At 41.6% G+C, this 22,170-nt stretch overlaps 1 protein-coding gene across 6 annotated transcripts in view; it reads left to right on the top strand.

The window, feature by feature from the left end:
- The window catches only part of ARFGEF3 (ARFGEF family member 3), a 198,460-nt gene that overhangs the window by 103,237 nt on the left and 73,053 nt on the right, over positions 1 to 22,170 (top strand). For 4 of the 6 annotated variants that reach the window (XM_082474366.1, XM_082474365.1, XM_082474368.1 and 1 more), the window contains 4 exons: positions 953 to 1,057; positions 1,951 to 2,284; positions 13,444 to 13,556; positions 14,309 to 15,219. In XM_082474366.1, the coding sequence (XP_082330492.1) occupies positions 953 to 1,057; positions 1,951 to 2,284; positions 13,444 to 13,556; positions 14,309 to 15,219 (1,463 nt within the window). The other 2 variants (XM_082474369.1, XM_082474370.1) reach the window with 2 other exon arrangements.

Raw genomic sequence — 22,170 nt, 5'->3', positions numbered from 1 at the left:
TTTTTTAATCTGGTTCTATTGAGGAACCCCATAGTAATAATTATGAGAAAAATAATTTGTCTGTTGAAAAAACATGCTGTCTTCAAAAAGATAAAGAAGAAAAGCCAAATGCAAGTTAGTAAAGCATTAATCATCTAAAAGATATCATGGTACAATGAAACATATGAAACATTTAGACAATTAAACATTAAAAATTAATATTTCTGGAATAAACTGGACTTTAGTCAATATATCAATATTCATTAATGGTAGCTGTTAATTTGTTCATTAATGGTAAGATGTTAATAATATCTTTACCAGGATAAACCACGTGCAGGGGTGGGTAAAATATGGTCACTTTCCATACCATATTCAGTTTTTCTGTGAATCTAAAACTGTTCTAAAAAGTAAAGTTTATTACAGAAAAATCATCCTAACTGTATTAGTTTGTTGGGGCCGCCATAACAGAGTACCACAAACCGAGCGGCTTTCACAACAGAAATGTATTGTCTCGTGCTTCTGGAGGCTAGAGATTGGAGATCATGATGTCAGCAGAGTTGGTTCCTTCTCAGGGCTGGGAGGCCTCACTCTTTGGCTTGTAGGCGACCGTCTTCTCTGCATGTCTCTTCACATTGTCTTCCTTCCATGTGTATCTCTGTGTCCTAATTTCCCTGTTTTATAAGGACACCAGTCGTATTGGATTAGGATCTACCCATATACCTTCACTTTAACTTGGTTACCTGTGTAAGGTCCCAACTCCAAATAAGATCATTTCTGAGGTGCCAGGGGTTAGGACCTCAGCATATGAAAGGGGGGGGCACAAGTCAACCCATAACACTACCAACGCCCCCTACCCAAAAATTAACACCCTATGTATGATACCTAACATTTTCCCAAGTGTTTTCCACACATCACCTCTTTAATTTTACCTTTACTTTGTGTGCATTTGTATGTTGGTTCTGTCCCTCTGCAGTGACGGTCAGCAGCTGCAGCTTCTGTACCTGGAGTGCGTTCTGTCCGTGCTCAGCAGCTCCTCCTCCTCCATGCAGCTGCACAGAGGCTTCACGGACCTCATCTGGTGAGTGCTCATCGTGATGCCGACCCCTGCTCCACACCGACCTGCGGGACTCGCTCCCTCTAGCTGGGTCTGCGGGTCCCTTCCCAGGGCATCCATGCCTCACTGGTCATTTCATCTATGTGTAAACGGATTAGAGGGAAAGTAAGGAGATCGCTTTGCTTATATGCACCAGACGAAGCTACAGAGAGAAAGGGGAGAGAAAGCGATAATTATTGTAACAAACTATGCCTCCCAAGGCCCTCTTGCATTTTGTTTACGTCATAGGATCATGAGAGCCTATGTTCTAAATCATATAAAGGCACCAGAGAGTTGCACAGGCGAGGCAATTCACCTTCGCCAAAACTGGACCTTATTCTCAGCCTCACCCTGGTACTTTCTCCATCTCAACCTGAATACTAGTCTCTTAATCATAGTCAGAGATTCACACAAGTGACAGGGCCCTCAGGCAGCCAGCTAGTTGCTCTGGGTTCCTGGGCTTATTGACAGGGAGAAAGTCGAATGCTATGTATATGATATGTGTCAGAATTTTAAATTAACTTCCCAAATGAGGAGTATAAATAACTTTGTTATTTATAGTAAAACGAAACTTTATAACTAAGTCAGTTAACATTTTGAGTCCATTTTCCTCACATAAGATGATTTCTCATGCTTCTCTTGATATTTTATGTAGTTAACCCCAGCTTGAATTATGAGGCAAAGTATTCTGTTGATATCCGCAGGAGTGATGGAGAGTCAGGGAACGCTGGGGCAGAAGGTAGCCAGAAGAAGGAGCAGTAAAGAGCCCAACTCTTATGTGTCATTTTTAAGGCACCTGGTATTTACCCTCCGGATAGTATTCATATTTTATCATTCGGCTTGTAGGGAAACTTTTCTTTCTTCTCGTCTCTTCTCAGGAAAAATCTTTGCCCTGCTCTCATCGTGATCCTGGGGAATCCAATTCATGACAAAACCATCACCTCTGCTCATAGCAGCAACACGAGTACCAGCATCGAATCGGACTCTGCGTCCCCAGGGGTTTCTGACCACGGCCGGGGGTCAGGCTGCTCCTCCACCGCACCCGCCCTCAGTGGGCCCGTGGCTCGGACCATCTATTACATCGCAGCTGAGCTGGTCCGGCTGGTGGGGTCAGTGGACTCCATGAAGCCCGTGCTGCAGTCGCTCTATCACCGCGTGCTGCTTTATCCCCCACCCCAGCACCGGGTGGAAGCCATCAAAATAATGAAAGAGGTAGGGAGGCAGTGAAGGATGCCACCAGGTCTGCCAAGAGGGGCTGAGCACCGTGTCTTGCACAAAGGAAGTACTTAGAAAATGTTTGTCAGTCGCCTGCTGGAACTTAATTGCTTCTGTACAGTATCCAGTAACAAATGGTATCTTTACCACTGGGGGCGGTGTGTGCATGTGTTGGAAGTTGGGATAAGGGGGTGTTGATAAGTGCTCACTGAAGCAAAGCCATTTGATAATTTTAACTACATGCATCTGACTGGACCCCAGGCTGAGCTTTCATTTTGCTCCCTCAGGTACTGTCTGTGCAGATGTATATATTATTTGTTTTTTGGGTTTTTTTGAATTTTATTTTTTTATACAGCAGGTTCTTATTAGTCATCCATTTTATACACATCACTGTATACATGTCAATCCCAATCTCCCAATTCATCCCACCACCACCCACACCCCCCGCCGCTTTCCCCCCTTGGTGTCCATACATTTGTTCTCTACATCTGTGTCTCTATTTCTGCCCTGCAGACCGGTTCATCTGTACCATTTTTCTAGGTTCCACATATATGCGTTAATATACGATATTTGTTTTTCTCTTTCTGACTTACTTCACTCTGTATGACAGTCTCTAGCTCCATCCACGTCTCTACAAATGACCCAATTTTGTTCCTTTCTATGGCTGAGTAATATTCCATTGTATCTATGTACCACATCTTCTTTATCCATTCATCTGTTGATGGGCATTTAGGTTGCTTCCATGACCTGGCTATTGTAAATAGTGCTGCAATGAACGTTGGGGTGCATGTGTCTTTTTGAATTATGGTTTTCTCTGGGTATATGCCCAGTAATGGGGTTGCTGGGTCATATGGTAGTTCTATTTTTAGTTTTTTAAGGAACCTCCTTACTGTTCTCCATAGTGGCTGTATCAATTTACATTCCCACCAACAGTGCAAGAGGGTTCCCTTTTCTCCACACCCTCTCCAGCACTTGTTGTTTGTAGATTTTCTGATGATGCCCATTCTGACTGGTGTGAGGTAATACCTCATTGTAGTTTTGATTTGCATTTCTCTAATAATTAGTGATGTTGAGCAGCTTTTCATATGCTTCTTGGCCATCTGTATGTATTCTTTGGAGAAATGTCTATTTAGGTCTTCCCATTTTTGGATTGGGTTGTATGTTTTTTTACTACTGAGCTGCATGAGCTGTTTATATATTTTGGAGATTAATCCTTTGTCCGTTGCTTCATTTGCGAATATTTTCTCCCATTCTGAGGGCTGTCTTTTCGTCTTGTTTATGGTTTCCTTTGCTGTGCAAAAGCTTTGAAGTTTCATTAGGTCCCATTTGTTTATTTTTCTTTTATTTCCATTACTCTAGGCAGTGGATCAAAAAAGATCTTGCTGTGATTTATGTCGAAGAGTGATCTTCCTATGTTTTCCTCTAAGAGTTTTATAGTGTCTGGTCTTACATTTAGGTCTCTAATCCATTTTGAGTTTATTTTTGTGTATGGTGTTAGGGAATGTTCTAATTTCAATCTTTTACATGTAGCTGTCCAGTTTTCCCAGCACCACTTATTGAAGAGACTGTCTTTTCTCCATTGTGTATCCTTGCCTCCTTTGTCATAGATTAGTTGACCACAGGTGCGTGGGTTTATCTCTGGGCTTTCTATCTTGTTCCATTGATCTGTATTTCTGTTTTTGTGCCAGTACCATATTGCCTTGATTACTGTAGCTTTGTAGGATAGTCTTAAGTCAGGGAGTCTGATTTCTCCAGCTCTGCTTTTTTCCCTCAAGACTGCTTTGGCTATTTGGGGTCTTTTGTGTCTCCATACAAATTTTAAGATTTTTTTTTCTAGTTCTGTAAAAAAAAGCCATTGATAATTTGATAGGGATTGCATTGAATCTGTACATTGCTTTGGATAGTATAGTCATTTTCACAATATTCATTCTTCCAATCCAAGAACATGGTGTATCTCTCCGTCTGTTTGTATCATCTTTAATTTCTTTCATCAGTGTCTTATAGTTTTCTGCATACAGGTTTTTGTCTCCCTAGGTAGGTTTATTCCTAGGTATTTTATTCTTTTTGTTGCAATGGTAAATGGGAGTGTTTCCTTAATTTCTCTTTCAGATTGTTTATCATTAGTGTATAGGAATGCAAGAGATTTCTGTGCATTAATTTTGTATCCTGCAACTTTACCAAATTCATTGATTAGCTCTAGTAGTTTTCTAGTGACATCTTTTGGATTCTCTATGTATAGTATCATGTCATCCGCAAACAGTGACAGTTTTACTTCTGCTTTTCCAATTTGTGTTCCTTTTATTTCTTTTTCTTCTCTGATTGCTGGTGCGAGGACTTCCAAAACTATGTTGAATAATAGTGGTGAGAGTGGACATCCTTGTCTTGTTCCTGATCTTAGAGGAAATGCTTTCAGTTTTTCACCATTGAGAATGATGTTTGCTGTGGGTTTGTCGTATATGGCCTTTATTATGTTGAGGTAGGTTCCCTCTATGCCCACTTTCTGGAGAGTTTTTATCATAAATGGGTGTTGAATTTTGTCAAAAGCTTTTTCTGCATCTATTGAGATGATCATATGGTTTTTCTTCTTTAATTTGTTAATATGGTGTATCACATTGATTGATTTGCATATATTGAAGAATCCTTGCATCCCTGGGATAAATCCCACTTGATCATGGTGTATGATCCTTTTAATGTGTTGTTGGATTCTGTTTGCTAGTATTTTGTTGAGGATTTTTGCATCTATATTCCTCAGTGATACTGGTCTGTAATTTTCTTTTTTTGTAGTATCTTTGTCTGGTTTTGGTATCAGGGTGATGGTGGCCTCATAGAATGAGTTTGGGGGTGTTCCTTCCTCTGCAATTTTTTGGAAGAGTTTGAGAAGGATGGGTGTTAGCTCTTCTAAATGTTTGATAGAATTCACCTGTGAAGCCATCTGGTCCTGGACTTTTGTTTGTTGGACTATTTTTAATCACAGTTTCAATTTCATATTTGTGATTGGTCTGTTCTTATTTTCTCTTTCTTCCTGGTTCAGTCTTGGAAGGTTATACCTTTCTAAGAATTTGTCCATTTCTTCCAGGTTTTCCTTTTTATTGTCATAGAGTTGCTTGTAGTAGTCTCTTAGGATGCTTTGTATTTCTGCGATATCTGTTGTAACTTCTCCTTTTTCATTTCCCATTTTATTGATTTGAGTCCTCTCCCTCTTTTTCTTGATGAGTCTGGCTAATGGTTTATCAATTTTGTTTATCTTCTCAAAGAACCATCTTTTATTTGTATTGATATTTGCTATTGTTTTCTTCGTTTCTATTTCATTTATTTCTGCTCTGATCTTTCTGATTTCTTTCCTTCTGCTAACTTTGGGTTTTGTTTGTTCTTCTTTCTCTAGTTCCTTTAGGTGTAACGTAAGATTGTTTATTTGAGATTTTTCTTGTTTCTTGAGGTAGGCTCATATAGCTATAAACTTCCCTCTTAGAACTGCTTTTGCTGCATCCCATAGGTTTTGGATCATCGTGTTTTCATTGTCAGTTGTCTCTAGGTTTTTTTGATTTCCTCTTTGATTTCTTCAGTGATCTCATGGTTATTTAGTAACGTATTATTTAGTCTCCATGTGTTTGTGTTTTTTACGATTTTTTCGCTATGGAAAAAGACATAGTGTTGTGGTCAGAAAAGATGCCTGATATGATTTTAATTTTCTTAAATTTACTGAGACTTGATTAGTGACCCAAGGTGTGATCCATCCTGGAGAATGTTTCTTGCGTACTGAGAAGAAATTGTAATCTGCTGTCTTTGGATGGAATGTCCTATAAATATCAGTTAAATCTATCTCGTCTATTGTGTCATTTAAAGCTTGTGTTTCCTTATTAATTTTCTGTCTGGAAGATCTGTCCATTGGTGTAAGTGAGGTGTTAAAGTCCCCCACTATTATTGTGTTACCATCGATTTCCTCTTTTATAGCTGTTAGCAGTTGCCTTATGTATTGAGGTGCTCCTATGTTGGGTGCATATATATTTATAATTGTTGTATCTTCTTCTTGGATTGATCCCTTGATCATTATGTAGTGTCCTTCCTTGTCTCTTGTAACATTCTTTATTTTAAAGTCTATTTTATCTGATATGAGTATAGCTACTCCAGCTTTCTTTTGATTTCCATTTGCATGGAATATCTTTTTCCATCCCCTCACTTTCAGTCTGTATGTGTCCCTAGGTCTGAAGTGGGTCTCTTCTAGACAGCATATATATGGGTCTTGTTCTTGTTTTTGTATCCATTCAGCAAGCCTGAGTCTTTTGGTTGGAGCATTTAATCCATTCACGTTTACAGTAATTATCCATATGTACGTTCCTGTGACCATTTTGTTAATTGTTTTGGGTTTGTTTTTGTAGGTCCTTTTCTTCTTTTGTGTTTCCCACTTAGAGAAGTTCCTTTAGCATTTGTTGTAGGGCTGGTTTGGTGGGGCTGAATTCTCTTAGCTTTTGCTTGTCTGTAAAGCTTTGGATTTCTCCATTGAATGAGAGATCCTTGAGGATCTCTCAAGGATCCAATGAGATCCTTGCTGGGAAGAGTAATCTTGGTTCTAGGTTCTTCCCTTTCATCACTTTAAGTAAATCATGCCTCTCCCCTCTGGCTTGTAGAGTTTCTGCTGAGAAATCAGCTGTTAACCTTATGGGAATTCCCTTATATGTTATTTGTCGTTTTTCCCTTGCTGCTTTCAATAATTTTTCTTTGTGTTTAATTTTTGCCAATTTGATTACTGTGTGTCTCGGTGTGTTTCTTCTTGGGTTTATTCTGTATGGGACTCTCTGCGCTTCCTGGACTTGGGTGGCTATTTCATTTCCCATGTTAGGGAAGTTTTCGATTATAATCTCTTCAAATATTTTCTTGGATCCTTTCTCTCTCTCTTCTCCTTCTGGGACCCCTATAATGTGAATGTTGTTGCGTTTAATGTTGTCCCAGAGGTCTCTTAGGCTGTCTTCATTTCTTTTATTCTTTTTTCGTTAATGTGTTCCGCAGCAGTGAATTCCACCATTCTGTCTTCCAGGTCACTTATCCGTTCTTCTGCCTCAGTTATTCTGCTATTGATTTCTTCTAGTGTAGTTTTCATTTCAGTTATTGTATTGTTCATCTCTGTTTGTTTGTTCTTTAATTCTTCTAGATCTTTGTTAAATATTTCTTGCATCTTCTCGATCTTTGCCTCCATTATTTTTCCGAGGTCCTGGATCATCTTCACTATCATTATTCTGAATTATTTTTCTGGAAAATTGACTATCTCCATTTCATTTAGTTGTTTTTCTGGGGTTTTATCTTGTTCCTTCATCTGGTATACAGCCCTCTGCCTTTTCCTCTTGTCTATCTTTCTGTGAATGTGGTTTTTGTTCCACAGGCTGCAGGATTGTAGTTCTTCTTGCTTATGCTGTCTGCCCTCTGGTGGATGAGGCTATCTAAGAGGCTTGTGCAAGTTTCCTGATGGGAGGGACTGGTGGTGGGTAGAGCTGGCTGTTGCTCTGGTGGGCAGAGCTCAGTAGAACTTTAATCTGCTTGACTGTTGATGGGTGGGGCTGGGTTTCCTCCCTGTTGGTTGTTTGGCCTGAGGCAACCAAACACTGGAGCCTACCCGGGCTCTTTGGTGGGGCTAATGGCGGACTCTGTGAGGGCTCATGCCAAGGAGTACTTCCCAGAACTTCTGCTGCCAGTGTCCTTGTCCTCACGGTAAGACACAGCCACCCCCCGCCTCTGCAAAAGACCCTCCAACACTAGCAGGTAGGTCTGGTTCAGTCTCCTATGGGGTTACTGCTCCTTCCCCCGGGTCCCGATGCACAGTCTATTTTGTGTGTGCCCTCCTAGAGTGGAGTCTCTGTTTCCCCCAGTCCTGTCAAAGTCCTGCAGTCAAATCCCACTAGCCTTCAAAGTCTGATTCTCTAGGAGTTCCTCCTCCCATTGCCAGACCCCAAGGTTTGGAAGCCTTATGTGGGGCTCAGAACCTTCACTCCAGTGGGTGGACATCTGTGGTATAATTGTTCTCCAGTTTGTGAGTCACCCACCCAGCAGTTATGGGATTTCATTTTATTGTGATTGCGTGCCTCCTACCATCTCATTGTGGCTTCTCCTTTGTCTTTGGATGTGGGGTATCATTTTTGGTGAGTTCCAGTGTCTTCCTGTCGATTATTGTTCAGCATTTAGTTGTGATTCCAGTGTTGTCGCAAGAGGGCGTGAGAGCACATCCTTCTACTCTGCCATCTTGAACCAATCAGTGTATAGATTCTTGTAAATTTTTTAAGTGCTGACAAAAATGTAGACTTTGATTATAGGGCATCAGTATACCATTGCTGGTGTACTTTATCTTTGTAGCTTTTTCTCCAAACTCCGGACACCCCCACAGATGTATATGTTTATTCACTTTTGCCAGAATTGGATTTCAAAATGATTTTATACTCAGGTTGTACATTATCCCAAAAAGAGCTTTACCCACCTCTGATTGCTAAAAGGGATCCTGTTCCCCATTTATTCTTACACCTTATTTCTCCCATACATCATGAGACAAAAGTCATCCAGCCTAAATAGCTGTCCCATGGTTTTGAGGAGGAATTGGAGTTATTTTGAAGATACTTCAAACAAGGATTTCTCTGCTTTCTTCTCAACCAAAGAGGAAAGTGATCAACATTTTTGTACCTGTGAACTTGTTCATGAAGGTCAAATCACACTGGTTTTTGGTACCTAACACCAAAAAAATCCCCCAAATTCCCTTGAGCAATATTTGCTACTCACCAGTTTCTAAAAAGCTTAATTTGAATTGCTTGTTGATGTTGTTTTCATGATATTTGACTCTAATCAATAATGGAAAGTTCTTGCCCAGCATTTCCAGAAATGAAGGAGCAATCCAGGTTTAATTACTGATTAAGAAAATCTATGAGCCCACAGTAATAATGACCATCTTTTCTTACCTTCTTAATGCCAGGCATTTCACATACATTATCTTTAATATTCCGAATAACTTTGTCTGGTGGTATACCAATGACAAACATTACTTTTCCCCAACAGAGCTTCAGGCAATGAGATCAAAGGGTCAGTTTTGATATCTGATCACTGCTAGGTTGGTGAACACAATACAGCTTTGGAGTCCAAAGAGACTGGGTGACTTTGGCACCACCCAGACAGCCCTCCCCCAGGGACCTGCCCCGCCCCTATGAAACTTGTAGCCTGGAGGAGCAGGGGTGGGCTTTCTTTGAATAGGCGGATCTCCAGGAAGAGGAGAGTGGGAGGGGCCACCACACATGCTCATCTCTTCTAAATTCACCAGTCAGATCAGCCACTCTCCCTCCACTGGGAAGAAGTGAAAGGGAGAATACCCAGAATTTTATTCCACTGGATTTTCCAGCACATAGAAACATGAAGCCAGGGAAAAGGAGTTTACCCTTCCACAAAGAAACTAAGATTTCAAGGGGTCAAATGATTTGCCCAGGGTCAAAAGAAAGAGAAAGAGTGCAGATCTCCATCTGACCCTAAGCCTATGGTCTTCCCTACACACACTTCTCACTGGACTTGATTTTCATATTACAATGCAGATGATTCTAGCGACTCCTTTCCTAGCACTGTTCAGCTACCCCTTTAATGAACCTGGGTCTGAGTCAAGGTATGAATCCTCTCTCTTTCACTTATCAGCTAGGTTATAGTAGCTAAATCCTTTAACTCTGAACTTACCGTTTTATTTTCTGTACATAGTGGCAGTATTCCAAAGATTGCCAGTTCAAAGTGCAGTAAAGTTTGTATAAGTACTTTGTGAGTCTCTAAAGTGATAAACAAATATCTGGTAAACTTATTGCTACCCTGAGGAAGAGAAAAACATACAGAGGCTGAAAACAGCTGGTCCTCATCACCTCCTGCCTGAAGCAGTGCACCATTCGACCTGGTTTCCTTGTCTCCTGCCTGTCTTTTTCTTCCTTTTATTTTCCTGGACTTATGTTCGTAAATCGCCACTGTTAATTTCCCACTCTTTAATGGTGCCTATTGCCTTTCCCATTAAGTCTGAAATACTCTGCCCAGTTTCCAGATCTGTCATCATTCTCATGTCCCGTCATTTCCCAGGATGGACCCTCATTCCATCTAACTGACCCTGCTTTATTCAATTTCTACTTTCCTGCTTCTATTCTAGCTCCCCCTGTTCTATGCCCATTGGCCACACTTCCACTTCACCCATTTAAGTGGTTGATCACAATAAGCTAGGCAGACACTGCTGGCACTTCATATTAGCTTATTTACAAACTCCTTTAGGGATATAATATTATGCCCATTTTCCAGATGGGGAAACTGAGGCTACATGAGGAGAGGTTTACTTGTCCAGAGTCCTTGTGAGCAGTATGACTAAAACATAAACCCAGATGTTCTAATTACAGCTGCCTCTCTGTTAAAATCCTCTTTCTTTATGGCTCTGCTTCCTCAGGCCATTGATTTCGCTCTTTTGTAAATCCCATCCCACCATTTAGCAATTGATTATATGTCTCATCACACTGACTGCTTCACAGTACAATGTGGAACAAGCTTCTTGTCTCCCTAAATATAGTTTTGTGTACATTGTTTTTGTGTGTTTCCCCCGGTACCTAACACTACAGTGCTTGAATGAGAATAAGTGTACATTTTGACTGAATGACGGAGAAACCCGAAGACAGAATATCTGCCAAGAGGGTGTTTTGAAGCAGCAGCACCCCTTCTTTCTCCCTCAGAGCTGACAGGCACTGGAGTGATTATTGCCCACAGTAGAGCCACTTGATAGCTGAATGCCAAGTAAATACTTTGCCTACAAGGTGTGTAGTTCTCAGTGTACTTTCAATAACAACCTCTTCAGTACTGCAAAGGAAATTAGTTGTGGTTTCCCCTTTTCATAGATTTGCTAGCTTCCCAAGGTCAGTTTGCAGGGCGAGGCTGGAAGTGACACCAGGGGAGCACGTCCAGGCTGTGCTACCCCGCGGAGCATGGCAGACTCACGTGGCCCACGTTGTTCTCAGAAGCATTGCCTCCACTTACTGTGGCGATACCAATAGTTTGGGAAGGTTGGTAACCTAGAAACCAAGATGTGCAGGGCTTAGGCACACAGAGAAAACCACTGGGCGCTCAGGATGTTTGTTTACCCTTTTGGAGTTTGAACGCCTGGTGTGTTATTTCCCTGTTCTCTCTCTAATTTGTCACTCCGCCATGTGTGTTCTGTGCCTATTAATCAAAGGCATACAGGACATTTTGCTTTTCAAAGTACATTTTCTTTTTTGCTTCTACTTTCCCCCCCCAAAACATTCCATCATCAAAAAGAACACCTTGCTTCCTTTTCTTTCTCCCACGTTTCGGCTTTAGAAGGAAGCCCTAGTCTTTATCAGACCTGTGACACCCTAGCCCCTGACACCACATTCCTCATTCCCACCGGAAGAAGCTGAGGTTAAACATGTCTTGCTTTTCTTTAAGTATTTGTTGAGAGTACTCAGAAGCCTGACCACTCAGTCTCCTTTTGCTCCAGGTTCTGAAGCACCTGAGAAATAAACACAAGATTAATGTGAGAATTAAAATATGTCATCTAATTTATTACTGGTAAAGTTGGATTAGGGAATGTAATGGGATCCCAAGAGAAGGTGAGATTTCCCACTCCTGTGGCCCTGAAATGCACTTGTCCTTCTAACAAGAGATGGGACAGCTAGAGGCCCAGAGGCGTAGCCACTTCACTTGGCTGCAGGCCTGGCAGGCAGGCAGAGGGAGAGAAGGGGAGAGAAACAGAGAGACTGCCTTGACCTCTGGCATTATCACTCCTTTTTTGATGTCAAAGAAAAAAAGTGAAAGCTTCATCTTTGTGCCTCCAAGAGAGCAGAGGTTCCCAATTTCTGGCAGAAGAAAGAAATATGGAAAGAGAAAAACATGTAACTTTTTCTACTTGATATACATTTTCTTGCAAGTGTAAGTCACTTTGAAAGTAATGTACATAGCAGTAGGATGTCTGCTTCAATATACTTAATTAATCAGTCTTTCTTAGTCTCAAATTGAAATTTTCTGTACAGACGCCTACCATATGGAAATAAAAATTAGTTTGAACTGAAAAATTATGAAAATTCTATACATGAAGACTTGTGAGATACAGCCAAAACAGTGCATAGAAGGATATTTATAGTTTCGATGACTTACATCAAAAAAACAGAAAGCCTAAAGTTAATGTTCTAATTCTCCAACTTAGGTAGTTTGGAAAGGAAGAGAAGATTAAATTCAAAAAAGTAGAAAGGAGGAAAAATAAGCATAAAAGCAGTAAGTACTGATGTGATAAAAAACAAATGTAATATAGTGAATTAATAAAGTGAAAAACACCAGGACTCTGAAAAGACTAAGGAAATCGAAGAACTGGCAAAAGCAATTGAAAATTCTAGAATAGGTAAAAACAAATAAATAGAAGTAAGAATGGTAAAAAAAAAAAAAAAAAAAAAAAAGCATATAACCATAGATGTTGCAAATATTAAAGAAATTAAGGAAGATATCTTGTAAGGCACCTTTAGGCCAGTAAATTTGAAAACTTAGGTAAAATAGATAAATCCCTAGGAAATAACACAACCTTTAAAAAATTGGTTCAAAAAGAAATTGAGGACCTAAGTAGTCCTATCATCTTTAAAGAAATTGAATCAGTAGTTAAAATCTTTCCATTAAGAAAAAAAAATTAGTGGCCCCATACAGCTTTAGAAACAAGTTATACCAACATTCGAAGAATGGGTTAGTTCTAATAATACATGAACTTTTCCAGGGAATAGAAAGGGAACTGGTTTCTCAACCCAGTTTTTGAAGCTAGCCAATTTGATAGCAAAATAAGACAGGGAGAGGATCAGAAAGTTAAATTACAGGCCAGTCTTACTAAAGAACATAGATGCAGGTGCTTTTTGGTTCTGTGCTATAAAAAATTTTGAAACAATCCCTCAGGGGATACTCTTTGTCTAAGCCAGTCCTGAACTGGGGAGCCAGGGACCCAATGTACATTCCAAGTCAAGAACACCTAGGTCAGATTTATTAAGATTTGAATTCCAAATAGTTGTGTTTCTCCTTAGACTGTATCATGCAATAGAGAATGTACATGTTTATTTTGATCTCATGGTTCTTTCGCTTTTTTTAATGATATTCACTTTTCTGTTATTCTTTTTTCCTTATTCTTAAAGCTACTTGGGAGCCCTCAGCGTCTCTGTGATTTGGCAGGACCCAGCTCCACTGAACCCGAATCCAAAAAAAGGTCAATTTCAAAAAGAAAGTCTCATCTGGATCTTCTCAAACTGTAAGATGCATTCTCATTTTGGGTCTGTATTGATTGGTGAAGACTGCTTCTCTGAATATTCTTAACATTGTTTCCAAATCCCTGAAATTGTTTGAATCTATATTATATGAAATGAGACTAATAATGTACCTGCAGGCCATAGGAGAAGTCTCATCTCAATTTATTAGAATCATATAACTTCCCATATTTTCATAGTGACTTCAAGAAAAAAGTGTACCAAATGAAATGTCCAAAAATTCTTCAAGGGGTTATTTTAGGGAAAAACTGTTTGATTTACAGAACTGTAGCTATATGATTCCTTTACATATAGCCCCTCTAGGAGATGGAATCTTATCTGATTTGTAATAGTTGTAGTCACATGCATCTCTTCAGAAATACAGTTCTTTTATAGAGGAAGGTCCATATTATCCTATAGCCATTATAAATGTCTTCTCTTTGGAAAACTGAACATAATACAAAAGTGAGATGATTCTGTGCCTGTCCTTGTGAAGATTATAAATTCCCATCCACAATCTTTATTTGTACTCAAATAAACCAGCCAACTGAGAGTGTGATTCAAGGTGGGCCACTTTCCAGCCTTAGCATGTTTGTTTCACTTATTGTTCATTTTATTTTTTTGCCCAGATTTCATGTAAATTACAGTATCTGTTTTGAATACTAGACTGTTCACCAGTCTAACAATTCTTACTCATTTTGGAGCATTTTTCTATGTTTCGTGTATTGATGCCGTCTTCTCCTTTGAATGCTTTCAGCATCATGGATGGCATGACCGAGGCGTGCATCAAGGGTGGCATCGAAGCCTGCTATGCTGCCGTGTCCTGCGTCTGCACCTTGCTTGGGGCCTTAGAAGAGCTCAGCCAGGGCAAGGGCTTGAGCGAAAGTCAGGTCCAGCTGCTGCTTCTGCGCCTGGAGGAGCTGAAGGACGGGGCCGAGTCGAGCCGAGACTCCATGGAGATCAACGAGGCTGACTTCCGCTGGCAGCGGCGAGTCCTGTCCTCGGAACACACGCCCTGGGAGTCGGGGAACGAGCGGAGCCCTGACATCAGCATCAGCGTTACCACAGACACGGGTCAAACCACTTTGGAGGGAGAGTTGGGTCAGACCACACCCGAGGACCACCCCGAAAACCACAAGAATGGCCTCAAGTCGCCAGCCGTCCAGGAGGGCAAGGAGACTCTGAGTAAAGTGTCAGAACCAGAAGCCGTGGACCAGCCAGATGTGGTTCAGAGGAGCCACATGGTTGCCTACCCCGATATAACTAACTTCCTGTCCGTTGACTGCAGGATGAGGTCCTACGGATCCAGGTACAGTGAGAGCAATTTCAGCGTAGACGACCAAGACCTCTCTCGGACAGAATTTGATTCCTGTGATCAGTACTCGATGGCAGCAGAAAAGGACTCGGGGAGGTCTGACGTGTCAGACATCGGGTCCGACAACTGTTCTCTAGTTGACGAGGAGCAGACCCCCCGGGACTGCCTGGGCCACAGGTCCCTGCGGGCTGCGGCTCTGTCTCTCAAGCTACTGAAGAACCAGGAAGCCGATCAGCACAGCGCCCGGCTGTTCGTGCAGTCCCTGGAGAGCCTCCTGCCGCGCCTCCTGGCCCTGCCCAGTGTGGAAGAGGTGGACGCGGCCCTCCAGAACTTTGCCTCCACCTTCTGCTCAGGTGTGTAAATCATTTTTTGCTACATAGTCAACAAGAATATTCAGAACATCTTGCTTAAGGGGCCGTTACCAGCGTGCGTGAAGTTTGAAGTGCTCAGAGCATCTTAATGAGTCTTTGGGTTTCTTATATTTAAACAGAGCAAAGGAACGTAACTTACTGGTGGTGGTTTGTTTGAAGTGCACAGCAGTTGATGGCTGGAATACACTGTGAGGTTGATAAAGTTGTATGGTGCAGAGTAAAGGGTAAGAGGTAACTGCATTCTAGAAAGCTGCTGCTGACTGAAACAAAATGACAATCTGTGATTCTCAAAACACTGAATTCTTCCTACGCTTCTACGCCTTGATGTCTACAAATCATAGAGCACTGCACTTTTGGTTTATTGACATGTAAATTATTTCAAATGAGGTCTTGGAGCAGATGCAGGCTGTCCTTGAACTTCAAACGGTGTGTGTGTGATACTCCAGTATACTATGGCAACATCACATTCTCCAATCTCAGACCCTTCCTGTCTGTCAAATGTCAACATTGTGACCCAGACCGTAATTTAAACAGGAGTGCCGTGGGCATCTTGGCCAAAGTATACCAAAGAGTTATACTAGTTTTATTGAAGGGCAGAAGATCGTCACCTAGGATTTTGGTGGAGGAAGGAGATAAAGAATACAGGGTAGCAGCATTTCACACAGGGAATAATTAATTTAAAGATTGTTTTCTTGAAAGGTACTCATAAAGGGAGAACCCAGCTTTTTCCTTTCTATGTAGGGAAAACCCCAGTTCTTTCCTGTTGTGTTTCTTCCCTCTTTTATGGGTCGCACAGAACACTGTACTTCTGATGCTTCTGGTCATCAAATGTGTGGAAGTTTTCCCCCAAAACAACAAGCAAGCCTCTGACACCAGCTGGGTGTCCTACAGTTTAACTCAGTTCTGACGCTACCTACCTGCTACCCCCACTACAGACACCAGCTGCAAACCCAGGTAACACAAGTTACCTGTGCTTCTGACAGACTGGCTATAAATCAGAGGTTCCCATGACCCCCTCCTTAGGTTTGCTTAATTTGCTAGAATAGCTCACAGAACTCAGGGAAACACTCACTTTTATTTACCAGTTTACAAAAGGATATGATAAAGGATACAGATGAACGGCCAGATGAAGAGATACGTAGGGTGAGGTCTGGGAGGGTCCTGAGCGCAAGAGCTTCTGTCCCCATAGAGTTGGGGTATGTCACCCTCCCGGTGTGGATGTGTCCAGCAACCTGGAATCTTCCTGAACCCCCTACTATTGGGATTTTATGGAGGCTTCTTCATGCAGGCGTGATCAGTTATTAACTCCATTTTCAGCACCTCGCCCCTTTCTCGACGATGGGGTGATGGGGGTGGAACCAAAAATTCTTTACTCCTATCGAGGAGTCATCCAGGAGCCCACCCAGAGTCGCCTCAAAACTTTAAAACGAAACATCTTTAAAACAAAAGGTGCTCTTCGTGTTCTTATTGCTTAGGAATTTACAAGAGTTTTAGGAGTCCTGGGTCATGGATGAGATCAAAGACACATATTAGAACAAGAGATGCTCCTAGTGTTCTTATCACTTAGGAAACCACAAGGGTTTTAGGAGCTCTGTGCCAGGAACTGGGGGCAGAGACCAATGTATATATTTTCTATTATCTCACAGCGCTACAGAAAGAAAGAAATTAATGGGTGCAAAAACTTTATGGCAGGAATAATTGATTGCCTGACCCCAGGGTGATCAACTGTGCCTTCCCCTGAAATTCAAGGGTCTCTTGACCACAGGATATCGAGGTGCATGGACCTCCCTGGGCCTGTGCTCAGGACTAGAAAGGACTGACCCTGAGGACCAACATAGAACCGTCAAAAGCCAAGATCACTGCTTGCTCTTCCACCACTGAGTTGTTTTTTTTTTAATAATTTCACTTATTTATTTATTTATTTTTTGGCTGTGTTGGGTCTTCGTTTCTGTGCGAGGGCTTTCTCTAGTTGCGGCAAGCGGGGCCCACTCTTCATCGCGGTGCGCGGGCCTCTCACTATCGTAGCCTCTCTTGTTGCGGAGCACAGGCTCCAGACGCGCAGGCTCAGTAGTTGTGGCTCACGGGCTTAGTTGCTCCGCGGCATGTGAGATCTTCCCAGACCAGGGCTCGAACCCGTGTCCCCTGCATTGGCAGGCGGATTCTCAACCACTGCGCCACCAGGGAAGCCCCCCACCACTGAGCTTTGAACATGTGTTTGTCGTGATACTTCCTACATTTGTCTACCCCATTTTTGATCTTCTAACAAATAACACATCACACACAAATACAAAAAAAAATTCTAGCCCAGTTCCTGGAACTTGGTAGAAGGGACTGCTGTGTTGTTAAAAGGGAGCTTAGGTATCGTTAAGAAGCTGATCAGATTGTTCTTTGTCAAAAGGACAAAAAAACCCACTTTGATCCAGGTATATTTAAGGAAGAACATTTTTTAATATGAGAATGATCCAATACTGTAGCAGCAAGCACCAGCAGAGATACGGCACTTCTAATCCTGGACTGCTCAGTAACTCTCTGACCTACCTAGTGGTTAGAAGAGATGCATATAATTTCTCAACTTTCCTAACTGCACTGTGATTCTTTTTAAGGCATGAAAATACCAATTTTTAAGGCTACCGAACATTTTTCCTCAATATTTTTCTTTTTGGAATTAGATACAAAAAATAGAGTTTGGATATTTGATTTGTGTGAGGGAATATACACACACACCAAAAAATCATGTTTCATTGAAAAATTAGAAAAATGTATAAATACTCTTCTTAAAAATTATATTTCTCCCTAATATCTTTTATACCACCATCATTAGATTTTATAATCTTTTATTGAACATTCCCAGTGTATGTATTTTGTGTATGTCTTTTTTGTTTCTCTCTTTCCCTCCCTCCCTCTCTCTCTCTCTCTCTCTCTCTCTCACACACACACACACACACACACACACACACGCACGCAAGTGCTTCTTCAGTCAACATTTATAGAGAAACTTCACTGTGCTATGTCCTAAGGGTGCAAGATATGCATGATTTATCCTCAATAAATATTTATTGACTGTAGATTGATGAACTTGCTTTTTGGTTCCTAAACCTATGAATAGTTCATATGCTGAAAGAATCAAGGGTAAAGCCTGAGTTGGAAGGAGTTTGGTAGGGCCTCTGATCCTGTGCCTCTTCCCAGCTGGAAGCATTCTTGCAGGGAGGAGCTTGGCAGCCTGCTCTGACCAGCTTGATGTGCCTGGTGCCAAGGCAGAGAGTCTGGCACCCATCAGTGATCCCCCAAAACAGCTGTGTATCTGATCACAGCACTGCCCCTGGTTGCAGTAATGATGGCCTTGAGTCATCAAGAAATGGTAAAATTATATTTAGGCCCTTCTATTTAAAGTTAAAATTATCCATACAAAATAACTTGGCTGCAGAAGTTTCAGCATTTAAGTATGTAAGATTCAGCTCTCAGATAAATTCATGTTTACAAACAACATCCCCTAGTAATTCCAGATTAAATGAGTTGTCACAGTGGTAAAGAATGACTTCCAAAGGGCCTGCCTCATTTCCTGTGAGAATTAGGAAACATAATCCTAGCAAAGTCTTTTTACAAAATTTGAAGCAAAGCCTCACATTTGTGTTTTTGTGTCTTTCAAATCAATACTTATTTGTAGCACGTGCACAACAGCACTTTTGTGAATGTTTTATGTGACCAGAATGTGGCCCCATCAATGTTGCAAACTGCTCAACTTTTAGAGGTCTATAAAATGTCCCGTCAGACCCAACATGCTGTGACACTAATTTTTACATGTAGAAATCAATACATTGAAAAGAGACTTCAAAATCTTTCGGTTGTTTCCAAATGCAGTTTTTAGTGATTGTCTCTAACCAAATTGTTAGTCATTTGTCTTTTTGATTCTGGTGACCTCCACAGCGCTTTTACCAGTTAGGAGTTGGTCTCTGTATCTGAATTACAGACCCGTCACTCTGTGGTCCTGCTGCCAATGAGCTGATTCTCTTCAGTTACCACTATGGTTTAGTGGTTTAGTGGCTCACACTGACTGTCGCTGTGGGTCAGCCGAAGCGACTGGATGCTGGGTCCACGTCTGGCCTGAGGCAGAGCTCTCCCTCCCTTGCACATGTCACCTCCAAGATGAAAGATGAGTGAAAGAGAAACATCTGTACCTGTGAGACAAGGGGATGGCAGATTTCCTTTGTTCACCCAAGAGAAAGTTATGAAAGCCAAAACAGGAGAAGGGGAGAAGAGAAAGAGTCTCCCGGCGTCATAACCCAGATATTTTACTCATTATTAACTTCTGTGTCAAAAGCTTCAAACCTTATTTTCCCCAAAACTCCCATCGAGCATTTGTCCCTGACTTGTTAGCAGGGTCTGCCCTCCTGGCTAAGGTCAGCCTCACTTGGTATTTCTCAGGGGCTCCTGTCCTCCCAACAGCTAACATACAGTTGAAATGAGCCTCCTGAATTCCACATGATTCAGGGGAGCTTTGTCTTCGAAAGCAATTAAAGTTTCTTCTGGTGGGGAAGTTTGAAAACCTTCAGACAAACATGGGTTTTATAGAGATGGTATTGGATGTGAGCTGTGATAGCTGCCGCAATGCATCTGATCCTGCATAGAGCAAAGTGGCATCTGTGTAAGGTGCTCCTTGGGGACCAGAAAGCAAGAGGCAACCTCCCGCAGCCATTGACAGAGGGGCACGGGCATGTGGCTTTGGGATTGCTGTTCCTTAGACGTGGTGTTTGGTGAGGATCTTGAGACTGACTGTGACCAAGTGTGAGGCTTATTGCAAGCAACCTGATATTTATGAAGTACCAAATTTCGTAAAAGGTAATAGAGCTAGTATGAATCTCAATTGTGCAAGAAATATCTATTTATTTAAATTAAAACAAATCTGCCTCCAGATCTCCAGCCTGCCTAACTGGTCAGACATTTGATCTTTGCTAGCCCTCAGGTCCCCATGCCAGGGTAAAACTAGAAGTGGGAGCTTATGTGGGATCTGGTAGGGAGGCCCCTCGCCTCTCACGTCACCAGTGTGCCCCCGTTGTCCCACTTCACAGCCTTTCTGGGAGGTCCCGTGATTTTTCTACCTCCCTGCCAGGGTGGGGCCTGGAATGTTCTGGCAAGGCTGGGGGCCCCCATGCACATCCTGTGTCCTCCTCCGGGGTCCTGCCAACCCTCCAGGTGCTGCCAGGTAGCAGGGAGCCACAGACCTCCATCCCCTGCCCAGCCAGGGCATCTCCCTTCTCTTCCTCATTGCTTCCTCCTCCCATCACCTTCCGGAAATGGACCATAGCCTCTGGAAGAAGCTCTGACTTTGTGAATATAGAACCAGAAGGCAAGTATGTTGTTGCCAGCTTCAGGTTTTGGCCCTATGATTTAAACACCCCAAAAGGTGATAATGCAGATTTATCTCAGTACCTTTGTGGAAAACAGAAGGTAAAATACAGGTAGAAAACCTCGCCTCTACCAGTTAGGATTAGGTTTGTTTGCATAGAGTAGGAAACTCAACTGATTACTTAAGAAAGAAAGATTCATTAACTTCCCCCTACATTGAGTCTCAGGTAGGCTGTCCAGTGCTCTGTGATGTTCTGGGACTCGGGCCCGTCTTGTCTTTGGAAGATATTTTGGCTACATCTATCAAACTTAATATATGTATTTATTCTGCTTTTAGGAACATATCCCACAGATATTCTTACGGAAGTGTTATTTCATCATTTCATCCTTTTTCATAATTGAAAAAATATCAGTGTCTACCAATAAAACATTAATTAAATAAATCACAGTACAGTCATGCAGTGGTATATGCACAGTTATTAAAAAAGAATGAGGCAGATCTATAAGTGCCAATATCAAGAGATTGTTTAGAAAACACCTAGTTGCAGTATAATGTATGTCATATCTCGTTTGTGATTTTATTTCTACATAATACACAGAAGGAAGTGAGTCTTTTTGGGAGGGGCCTCATTAGGGCTTGGGAGAAGCAGGGCTATTGTTTATATTGTTTATACTCTTCAGTACTGTTAAATGTTTTACATCAAGTATTTAATGTTTACTTTAAAAAGAAACATCAAATTATCTTAGACATGGAAGGTACTTTTCAAGGTCATTTTATGCTAATCTTGTATCCAGTCTTGCACTGGTAACCAGTCAAGCAAGTGATCCATCCTCCTGTTGCTGACAGTAAAGGACATCTTAATCATAGACAGAGAATGAACTTTAGTTACAGATAAGTAGAAAAAAAACCAAATAGCCAGAATATGTTAAAGGTCATAGTTACTATAATTTGTCACCCCAAATTCAATAACACTTCAATGAGACCAATCAGAAGGATGAATGAAAATAGAGCATCTGTTAGAACATGATAGATTGGGATCTTTTCCCAACATTAGAAGCAAGTACAATGTGGCAGAGTGCAAAAAGCCTGGAGTTTGGGCCCAAAAGACCTTTGCCAATTTCTAGCTGTATAACTTCGGGCAAATTACTTAACATTTTCTTTTTTTTTTTTAAATTAATTAATCTATTTTTATATTTATTTTTGGCTGTGCTGGGTCTTCGTTTCTGTGCGAGGGCTTTCTCTAGTTGTGGCAAGCGGGGGCCACTCTTCATCGCGGCGCGTGGGCCTCTCACTATCGCAGCTTCTCTTGTTGCGGAGCACAGGCTCCAGACGCGCAGGCTCAGTAGTTGTGGCTCACGGGCCTAGTTGCTCCGCGGCATGTGGGATCCTCCCAGACCAGGGCTCGAACCCGTGTCCCCTGCATTGGCAGGCAGATTCTCAACCACTGCGCCACCAGGGAAGCCCTACTTAACATTTTCAAGTTACTTTCCTCACTGGTAAAATAAAGTGGGGCATCTGATATATAATATATCAAATTTATATATAGATATATATATAGATATATATTATATATCAAATGAAATAATGTA

Source organism: Balaenoptera physalus (genome assembly GCF_965194825.1).
Source record: "Balaenoptera physalus genome assembly, chromosome: 9".
In the NCBI taxonomy this organism is placed as follows: Eukaryota; Metazoa; Chordata; class Mammalia; order Artiodactyla; family Balaenopteridae; genus Balaenoptera; species Balaenoptera physalus.
Note: the sequence above shows the minus strand (reverse complement) of the source record. Positions and strands in the feature narration are given on the sequence as shown.